This window comes from Diaphorina citri, unplaced genomic scaffold (assembly GCF_000475195.1).
Source record: "Diaphorina citri unplaced genomic scaffold, Diaci psyllid genome assembly version 1.1 scaffold960, whole genome shotgun sequence".
Taxonomy (NCBI): Eukaryota; Metazoa; Arthropoda; class Insecta; order Hemiptera; family Psyllidae; genus Diaphorina; species Diaphorina citri.
In genome coordinates this window covers 47,496-57,785 of record NW_007378391.1, presented here as the reverse complement: position 1 = coordinate 57,785, position 10,290 = coordinate 47,496, and the positions used below count along the sequence as shown (strand labels likewise).

At 36.5% G+C, this 10,290-nt stretch overlaps 2 protein-coding genes and 1 long non-coding RNA gene across 3 annotated transcripts in view; 2 read left to right on the top strand and 1 right to left on the bottom strand.

Moving 5' to 3' along the window:
- Positions 1 to 208: 208 nt before the first annotated feature.
- Positions 209 to 7,455, top strand: LOC113469112. Its single transcript, XR_003392635.1, has 2 exons — positions 209 to 327; positions 7,408 to 7,455. It is a non-coding gene; the product is annotated as an uncharacterized LOC113469112 (long non-coding RNA).
- A 30-nt stretch (positions 7,456 to 7,485) lies between these two features.
- LOC103513343 lies at positions 7,486 to 9,611 on the bottom strand. The gene is made up of 4 exons (XM_026826570.1): positions 9,325 to 9,611; positions 8,757 to 9,073; positions 7,574 to 8,150; positions 7,486 to 7,509 (listed from the first exon to the last, which is right to left on the bottom strand). Exons 1-4 carry the CDS (start codon positions 9,571 to 9,573, stop codon positions 7,486 to 7,488), a joined length of 1,167 nt encoding a protein of 388 aa, XP_026682371.1. The 5' UTR covers positions 9,574 to 9,611.
- A 141-nt stretch (positions 9,612 to 9,752) lies between these two features.
- The window catches only part of LOC103513342 (alpha/beta-gliadin clone PW1215-like), a 7,326-nt gene continuing 6,788 nt past the window's right edge, over positions 9,753 to 10,290 (top strand). Inside the window, exons 1-2 of the mRNA XM_017445783.1 lie at positions 9,753 to 9,834; positions 9,901 to 9,955. Of these exons, the coding sequence (XP_017301272.1) occupies positions 9,753 to 9,834; positions 9,901 to 9,955 (137 nt within the window). The remainder of the gene's footprint in view (positions 9,835 to 9,900; positions 9,956 to 10,290) is intronic.

The following is a 10,290-nucleotide window of genomic DNA, read 5'->3' as shown; positions in this document are numbered from 1 at the left end:
CCATTTTGTTTGTATGTCTATTATTTATGGGCGGTAATTCGCGTGGATTTTTTTGGGAAATGAAATTCTATATTTCATCTATTTATTCTATTTTACATCTATTCTAATGAAATTCTGAAAAAATCGTTTAAACCCCCATTTTATTTGTATGTCTATTATTTATGGACGGTAATTCGCGTGGATTTTTTCGCCAGGCGGTATATAAGGAAAATCTTTTTGGGTTCCGGGTCTTTTTCATTCCTGGTTTTAGTCATCACTGAAGCAACAACTAGACAGACATGCGGATTTATACTTGCGTGACCATTGCTCTGGTGTTCCTGTTGAAAGGTAAGTCATGTCGTGGTACATAAACATTAGTCGATCGTTTATAGTTTGCACAAGTTTTAAGCGCTGTTAGCGATGTCGATCGACCATATGCCTTCTATTGTAAACGCTGTATTTTTGACTTGACTTTATAGACCCATAGTGGGAATCGGGCTTAATGCCAGCCAGTCTTACTCAGACCGTCTGCCAGACCCAGTTCTGACAGACAGTCTAAAGCGTGAATGGCGGAAAAATCTGTAACATTAGGCTTCACTTATATTGCAGTAGTTGACTACCTAGAATTCAGTAACCTTGTATGAGATGATTCAGAATATCAGTCGCGCTTGGGTGATGTTTCAAAGTCATAGAGCAGGAAAAATGAGGACCAACGGAATTTTTCTTTTTCTTCTACGACTTCTAGATCCCGAGATAAATCAATTTTAACGCATTAATGTGTTTGTGCGCATACGTTTCTGCGCAGTTCTTTCTGCTCCTCCGCTAGCGCGCTTGCATAGTGGTGCTACCTAACGGACGAAAAAAACAACTGCGTAAAGTCTGACGTCACACATATTTGAACTCTTTCATTAGAACGGAAAATAAAAATTGAATTTTCTTACTTTTACAGTTATTTTTTTCGGAGTTTTGACCTCAGATTTGGATTTTTCCCAACTTTTTACATAGGAATCGACCATTTATTTATGATTTGTACCCATTTGCAACTGCTCCATTGAGGCTAAAATTTTAATTTATCAACAAAGGAATAGAATAATGAAAGAACCTACGAGTATAGTCAAATATGCAATTTGATTTATGGTGGAACTCTTTCCGCTCTCTGAAAGTGCTGGCACCTTCTCTCCAGCATACATAAATATTCATTTAAAATGAAAATTTATGAAGAAAACGTGGCAACCTTTCCTCTGAAAAAACCTGATAGCTCGGAATAAAGAACTTGCTTGAGAACTTAATAACAAAGTTAGATATTGTTAATAGGTAACTTTGGTGAAAATATAAAAGCGACCCTTAATAAACTCTGGTGAGGGTTTTAAAGTGGCAACAAGGGGTTTAAAATGACTCTGTTCCGTAAGAATTAATATAACCAATATATTATATTATGCAATACATATCAAAATAATAATGTAGCAAATCCTATATAGGTCTTTGAGCGCAGTCTTAGAAGAAAAAGAAAGTATGACCCTTTCAATCTCACAGATCTGACAGACCAGGAAAAAGGAAATAAGGAAAATAAAAAAGCTGGAAAAAGAAACATTTATTTTTGTAAAGTTGATTTGCTCGTTGAACATTTCTCACAAAACCTTCGGACTTCTTGTTTTGATTTCACATCCCCCTAACAACAAGTAGTACTGTCCTTGTCAAATAAAAACAAAGAACATTTGAGAAAAAGAAAATAAAAACTGCGCCACCTCCTTCTTCTTCGTTTAGCCTTCTCTACCTCCTCTTCCTTCTACTTTTCCTCCTTCCCCTACCCCTACTTCTAATCTCCCCCTCCTATTCCTTTTCCTCTTTCTCCTACTCCTCCTCCTCTTTCTCATTCTCCTTGCTCTATCGTTTAGCCTCCTCTCCTGCCCCTTCTCCACCTCCTCTTCCTCCTCCTCTTCTCCCTCTTCACCTCCTTCGTCATCCGCTCATCCTTCTCCTCCTCCTTCTTTTCCTTCTCGGTTTGCTTTCGTCGTCAAAGTCGCTCTGAATAATTCAATAAGAATGACAGAGTAGGTGGATAGGAAAGGTGTTGATATGGCAATGAAATTTAAATTTTCATTCTCACCCTGGAGCTTCCAAAGGTGTGATGCAAATTTTGCTCCACCGAAAAGTTTTTTAAGACTTTTTTTTTTCAAGATTAAAACTCATTTAAAAATAGGTAGTAGGTAGGTACAGGTGGCCCTTTTCAATTTCGAAGTCTTCTTAAGGCAATTACCTATACTTTGTATATTGAAAAAGCTCAAAACTCTAAGTATTTAGTGTTATTATGGTGCTTCAAAATGCCCCACTTTTCATGAAAGCCCAGTCACATTGCAAAACAAGAAGAAGAGGAGGAAGAGGAGGTAGAAGAAGAGCCAATTTATGTACACAAGTTATAAACAGAACAGACGAGAAACATGCGGGCAACGTTGGCGAAACAGATAAGAAAGAAAACAGTTTTAATAAAGAACATTTCAACACGGAAAACATCTAGCAAACCATGGAAGAAAAGAGGGAAAAACGCCAACAATTAACGATGGGAAAAGGGAAATTTCAAAGCGCAAACAAGAAGGGTATTACTCGGAAACTAGGAGGTAAAAATAGAAAAGAGAAAAATCAGTGATGATGACTATCTTGGTAACAAAATGTGAAAACTCGAGAAGAGAAAAAAATGAGAATCATCAGGAGAAATCTGATAGAATTGAAAAGGGAGAGAAAGTGGAACGATGTGAAAGTAGAGAAGGAGGCGAAAAAGAAAAGAAAGAAAAAGAGGAAGAAAAATTTTAAGAAAAAGAAGAGATGAAGAAAAAGAGGAAAACAAAAATGACTTTTAAAGGAACAGCTGACACGACAAGAAAAGAACGTTGTTGTTTAGATTGAATTCCCAATGTCATATTGAAAGACATCCACGTTTCCACTGACTGTCGATATGAAATTAATTTGATACATAACTTTAAAGTACATAACTAGATAATAATATGTAAGTGAAATGAGGTATGCAACTTTCAAAGTTAAAGGAACATATCCAAGTTATAAGGAATTGATAAATGATTAGGCAATGTTTTTCCTTTTCACATTAATAAATACCTACCTATTATTAACATGGAAATAAAAAGAAAACACTGCCAAGTTGAAATTGAGAGAAGGTACGTAGAAGGAATTGAGATCCAGCATTTTCAGCAGACACGAAAAACTGTGAATTTAATAGGTAACTTTGGTGAAAATATAAAAGCGACCCTTAATAAACTCTGGTGAGGGTTTTAAAGTGGCAACAAGGGGTTTAAAATGAGTCTGTTCCGTAAGAATTTAAGAATTAATATAACCAATATATGCAATACATATCAAAATAATAATGTAGCAAATCCTATATAGGTCTTTGAGCGCAGTCTTAGAAGAAAAAGAAAGTATGACCCTTTCAATCTCACAGATCTGACAGACCAGGAAAAAGGGAATAAGGAAAATAAAAAAGCTGGAAAAAGAAACATTTATTTTTGTAAAGTTGATTTGCCCGTTGAACATTTCTCACAAAACCTTCGGACTTCTTGTTTTGATTTCACATCCCCCTAACAACAAGTAGTAGTACTGTCCTTGTCAAATAAAAACAAAGAACAGTTGAGAAAAAGAAAATAAAAACTGGGCCACCTCCTTCTTCTTCGTTTAGCCTTCTCTACCTCCTCTTCCTTCTACTTTTCCTCCTTCCCTTACCCCTACTTCTAATCTCCCCCTCCTATTCCTTTTCCTCTTTCTCCTACTCCTCCTCCTCCTCTTTCTCATTCTCCTTGCTCTATCGTTTAGCGTCCTCTCCTACCTCTTCTCCCTCTTCACCTCCTTCGTCATCCGCTCATCCTTCTTCTCCTCCTCCTCCTCCTCCTTCTTTTCCTTCTCGGTTTGCTTTCGTCGTCAAAGTCGCTCTAAATAATTCAATAAGAATGACAGAGTAGGTGGATAGGAAAGGTGTTGATATGGCAATGAAATTTAAATTTTCATTCTCACCCTGGAGCTTCAAGAGGTGTGATGCAAATTTTGCTCCACCGAAAAGTTTTTTAAGACTTTTTTTTTTCAAGATAAAAACTCATTTATAAATAGGTAGTAGGTAGGTACAGGTGGCCCTTTTCAATTTCGGAGTCTGCTTAAGGCAATTACCTATACTTTGTACCTATATTAAAAAAGCTCAAAACTCTATTTAGTGTTAAAAATGGGATGTAGTATGTGAGTATCTCGTTAAAAGGTTTTTACGATTTATGGTGGTTGTGTGCACCTTGGAATTCAAAGGTGGGTAGGTCGGAAGGTGGGTGGGTGGGTGGTTACACAGGTGGGTAAGTGGGTAGATTCAGTGGGTAGGTATTCGAAAGGAATTTCTGCTCTTTTTTAAGGAGGAAAAGAAGGGGTGTGAGGACTGCGAGGCAAAGGTCAAGAGACGGAAAGAGGATGAGAGATAGATAGAGAGAGAAAGGGAGGGAGGCAGAGGGAGAGATGGAGAGGGAGGGAAAGAGAGAGAGACAGAGAGAGAGAAAGAGAGAGATAGAGAGGGAAGGAGAGGGAGATGGAGGGAAAGAGAGGGTGAGAGATAGATAGAGAGAGATAAAGTTTAGTGTTATATGGTGCTTCAAAATGCCCCACTTTTCATGAAAGCCCAGTCACATTGCAAAACAAGAAGAAGAGGAGGAAGAGGAGGTAGAAGAAGAGCCAATTTATGTACACAAGTTATAAACAGAACAGACGAGAAACATGCGGGCAACGTTAGCGAAACAGATAAGAAAGAAAACAGTTTTAATAAAGAACATTTCAACACGGAAAACATCTAGCAAAACACGGAAGAAAAGAGGGAAAAACGCTAACAATTAACGATGGGAAAGGAGAAATTTCAAAGCGCAAACAAGAAGGGTATTACTCGGAAACTAGGAGGTAAAAATAGAAAAGAGAAAAATCAGTGATGATGACTATCTTGGTAACAAAATGTGAAAACTCGAGAGGAGAAAAAAATGAGAATCATCAGGAGAAAATCTGATAGAATTGAAATGGGAGAGAAAGTGGAACGATGTGAAAGTAGAGAAGGGGCGAAAAAGAAAAGAAAGAAAAAGAGGAAGAAAAAATTTCAGAAAAAGAAGAGATGAAGAAAAAGAAGAAAACAAGGATGACTTTTAAAGGAACAGCTGACACGACAAGAAAAGAACGTTGTTGTTTAGATTGAATTCCCAATGTCATCTTGAAAGACATCCACGTTTCCACTGACTGTCGACATGAAATTAATTTGATACATAACTTTAAAGTAGGTACATAACTAGATAATATGTAAGTGAAATGAGGTAGGTAACTTTCAAAGTTAAAGGAACATATCCAAGCTAATATGGAATTGATAAATGACATGGAAATAAAAAGAAAACATTGCCAAGTTGAAATTGAGAGAAGGTAGAAGGAATTGAGATCCAGCATTTTCAGCAGACACGAAAAACTGTGAATGCAGGCTTGGCCTTAATTTTCTGATCTCACCACTTTTATAGGCCGATATTTTTGGATAGGAACTTGGCCTTTTTCTTCACATTTGTGTTTTTGTGGGGGATCGATATAACTTTAAGAACAGTTGATAGGTATAACTATAATTAAGTAATTTATTTTTATTACACCATAAAAAAGCGAAAACTAATTTTTATGGCAACCGAAAATTAATGGCGAAGTCCAAGACGTGGACTTCAAAACTACGTTCGAAGCAGTAAAATGAAGTCATGAAGTCACCAGCATCTAATGAAGAAAAGAAAAGCGAAAACTAATTTTTATGGCAACCGAAAATTAATGGCGAAGTCCAAGACGTGGACTTCAAAACTACGTTCGAAGCAGTAAAATAAAGTCATGAAGTCACCAGCATCTAATGAAGAAAATAAGAGCTGAGCAGCAATCATTTGACCGATAGGTTGCCTTTAAGATGAAAATTCCCTTATATTGGGTGATTGCATGGGAGACTTTAGGATGAAAATTCTCTTATATTGGGTGATTGTGGGAGACTTTAGGATGAAAATTCCCTTATATTGGGTCGCTGAGTTTATCTTTATTGCGTGTGTTTCTTAGGCCAGCCACTCACTTATCCTGTACTGTAGGCCAGACTTCAAAAATTTAGAGCATCCACCCCCCCCGGCAAAATCCTGGATACGACTCTGCAAATGTCTTTTCTTTCTCGCCGTAGCACGTCCAACACTCGATCGTATCTCGACGCGGGCTCGGTGTGGTTTTATGTGTATGCCGACCTTTTTAAAACCACAAGAGAATATTTTTCTTCATGATTCATCCTGTACAAATTAATTCCCGTCTCTGTTCTAAAAGCTAAAAGGATAAACGATCGAATAGAAAACGCATTCACTCGGAAGAAAGTTTGAAATTGTTCAGTCTGAATATATAAAAGACGAAGACAAAAATGTGCTTCGACTTTTGCCAATACATAGTTCAGGTTTTGTGGAATTTCGAGCTTCCCACGAGCTTTTGAAAAGTTCTACCATCACAATTGTATGACTAATGAAATACTTGCTTAATCGATTTAGATTCTAACCGAATATAATTATCTATTCAATGCTCAAAATCAATGGGTTACCTTTTTCCAGCACTTTGAATTTTCTAATCTACATTTTGCATTTTAATTAGTTCTCTAGGGCTGTAAAAGCGTTTTTCTTTATTTTTTTGAATAAACCAATTCGTTCTTTTTCTTTGCAGAAGACTGTAAAACGTGGTCATATCGAAGATTTATGCAAAAACAAACTGTTAGAGTACGGACAAGATTTAAGTTGTAATGTAGGTCATAGCTACGAGAGAAACAAAGACTCAGCGACAGTAAAAAGCACATAAAGAGCTATTGACATTTTATATTACTTAAGAGAGCTTTCACATTCAATTTTCCTAAAAACAAAACACTTTTCAAATTAATTCAAATGAAATTCACAAACACTTAAGCCTGGTATTAAAAACCCTTTCTGTTTGAGAACACCAGCTTCAGAAAATAATTGAATGAGGGTGGAAAAACAATAGAAGAAAATAACACAATGTTCTTGGGAATAATCAAGAAAAGAAAAACAATGGATACAAGTGTGACAATGACAACTAAGTTTTAAAAACCCTTTCTGTTTGAGAACACCAGCTTCAGAAAATAATTGAATGAGGGTGGAAAAACAATAGAAGAAAATAACACAATGTTCTTCGGAATAATCAAGAAAAACAATGGAAACAAGTGTGACAACTAAGTTTCCTATCGAAGTCAATTAGATAGTAGATACTCGTCACATCTCTTTAGGTAGGTAACAAGTAACGAGGTACATACCTTCAGTGTTTTTGAATGTGTCTCTTATTGGCCACCCTATAATCCCCTTGTATAAAACCGAGTTGGATTTTTAATTGAACTTCTTACCATTTCTGTTACCATTTCAGAACATTCTACAGGACCCATTGCCTTTGTTGATAATCCTTCACCCGCAGGTATGTATGTCCAATTGAAAAACAAAATAGCTAGGTATAGGGTTCCAAAATAACCTAAGTTCTGATTGGATATGAAAAAAAATTTTTTTTTTTTTTTTTTTTTTTTTTTTTTCAAGGCACAAAAAGAGGTGTGGCAAAACCAAATGGCAAAAAAGAGCTGACTCAGCTGACTGTAAAACCAGTCTATAAACAGGAAAAGGTGAAGAAGGCGGTAGAGGGACTGTAACAAAAGAAGTCTTATTGTTCTGAAAAATTGTGACTTTTTAATGTAGGGGTAAAAGAAGTGGAAATTAATCAACTCAATACTCACCACCTGTTCCCCAGAGGGCAGCACTCGGTCCCCTGATTTCACCATTAAATGATACTTGGACAGTTTCCTTTCTTTGAAAATAATGTTTGTATTGTCATAATCCACATCATCTGTCTCTTCTTCTTGTTGTACTATAGGTTCTGAGTGATTTACTGTACAATGGTTACCCATGTCATCTGATTGAGTTTGTTTTATTTTTCTTTTTATATGGTTTTTGGTCAAATTTTCACTATCTGATGAGACTAATTTGGGTTTCTTTCTGACCGGTTGTTTTCTTCGGTCTATTTCATTGTCTGAGTCTTCATCTACAATCACTAGTTTTGGTTTCCTCTTCACATAGAGTTTCTTTGTTTGGGGACTTGATTTTCTTGCTGGCTCAACTTGTCTGGGAAAAGAATCAAGTAGGTAGTCTTCAGAAAACAGTAATAAACTAATCTAATAACCCTTAATTACAGAATGATGCCCTGTGCACAAATATAAACAAAATGTTCAACATGAATAGGTACTTAGGTATGGTTTAATTGGAATTGAATTACCATTTGCTGTGGTAAAATGAGGTGACAATTCACATACTATGTTGAAAGTAACAAACAGTACTTGTGCAGAAGTCACAAGTCATGTCAGTGGTGTGAAGATTGCTACCAAAGGAACTGGCACAAATGAGCAGTGACCAGTATTATAGGGTTAGGTTAAACACAAAAAGGAGTTTTCACAATAGCCCCTTTTTTTGTCTCTATTCTCTCTATTAACAATTAGAGCAGTGCCTTAATTACTGGAATATTTAAGACACAGGATTATTTATTTTTCCTACCTACATTTCTTTTGCAGATTTTTAAAAATGAGCTGTTCCTCCCCACCATATACCTATTTAATGAAGTTGCCTATTGAATGGAGGCAAATTTCTAGCTTTCATGTGTTCTTCATAATGAAACTACATTTTCAAAAAATCACTAATGATAAAAGCTAGGTACCAAATAAAACAGACACACACCTTTCTGACTCTGAAGCTGTGCTAGTTGTACTTCCCATGTATGAGTCAGAGTCAAGTGACTCCTCCTCACTCAGTGAAGATAGAGAATAATTTGATGGTAGTTCAGGCTCTGGTGCTGTATCACTTGAAATAACTACCTCTACTGTGTCATTGTGTACTGCATCTTCAGTGGCTATGTCCAGACAGTTGAGAGAGTTGGTACTGGACACGGAGGCTAAGGAATCGAGTGGATAGCTCTTCAGATAATTCTTCACTTGGGATGGATTCTTGGTTCCAATGTATTGAGATAGGCAGACATAGCTCTTGCCAAACACATCCTGTGAATAAATTTGTAATTAACATAGTTCATCAATGCAATTTTCCCAAGTCAAAATTGTCAAGTTCATTCAATACTAGCAATGAAAATTGTTTTTAATCTGCTACAGACATTATTCTTTTTCTTTTTTTAATTTCCTATCACATCCAAAGGTTAATGAATTTCACATGAAGAGATTTTTGGACCACCATTTTTTATGAGCCAGGATTTGAATATTCTGCAGTTCATAGTGAAAAACAATGATAATCTTACCAATCCTCTCTCTAGCAAGGTTCTTTCTTTTTCCGTCCAAACATTAGAAAAATTGTTATCAAGACTCTCGGTAGACTGGAATAGTGAAGGTGTATCATAAATAATTTGGTCACTTGTCAGAACAGATTTAACATTGAATAGAGGGCTGGTGTTGTCTAGGATCCAATCAGATGAAGGAAGACTGTAGTTGTCGTTACTTGAGAATGAGAATGATGCCCTGTGCACAAATATAAACAAAATGTTCAACATGAATAGGTACTTAGGTATGGTTTAATTGGAATTGAATTACTATTTACTGTGGTAAAATGAGGTGACAATTCACATACTATTAGGTAACAAGTAACGAGGTACATACCTTCAGTGTTTTTGAATGTGTCTCTTATTGGCCACCCTATAATCCCCTTGTATAAAACCGAGATGGATTTTTAATGGAATTTCTTACCATTTCTGTTACCATTTCAGAACATTCTACAGGACCCATAGCCTTTGTTGATAATCCTTCACCCGCAGGTATGTCCAATTGAAAAACAAAATAGCTAGGTATAGTAACCTAAGTTCTGATTGGATATGAAAGAGGTTCTGAGGAGGGAGGAAGGCTCTATGAAGAGGACTGGCTGTGGCTCTATGAAGGGTAAAGGGATCTATGAAGGGTTCTGAGGAGGGAGAAAGGCTCTATGAAGAGGACTGGCTGTGGCTCTATGAGGGGTTGTCTGGGAAATTAGCAGTATCGTGTTTTCAGTAGGCTGAGTGGGTCCATTGAGAGGTTAACATGATGTTTGGAGAATACTAAATTAGATCACACCTGCTGCTAGACTGTTGCGGGATTCAAGAAGGGTGCCACAAAATTCGTGTACGTCTTGTTTGCTTTTTGAGATTTCGAGGGGAAATTTTGTGGACAAATGGGATCGGTATACTTACCTACCTAGTATTTTTTTTTTTTTTTTTTTTTTAAAAAATAGATGTTGT

Coding starts and splice junctions, on each gene's coding strand:
- LOC103513343 (XM_026826570.1), bottom strand. CDS start 9,573: ATGTTGAACATTTTGTTTATATTTGTGCACAGGGCATCATTCTCATTC. Junction 9,074..9,324: donor CCTTGCTAGAGAGAGGATTG/GTAAGATTATCA, acceptor ATTTATTCACAG/GATGTGTTTGGCAAGAGCTA. Junction 7,510..7,573: donor TTTGCCACACCTCTTTTTGT/GCCTTGAAAAAA, acceptor ATCAGAACTTAG/GTTATTTTGGAACCCTATAC.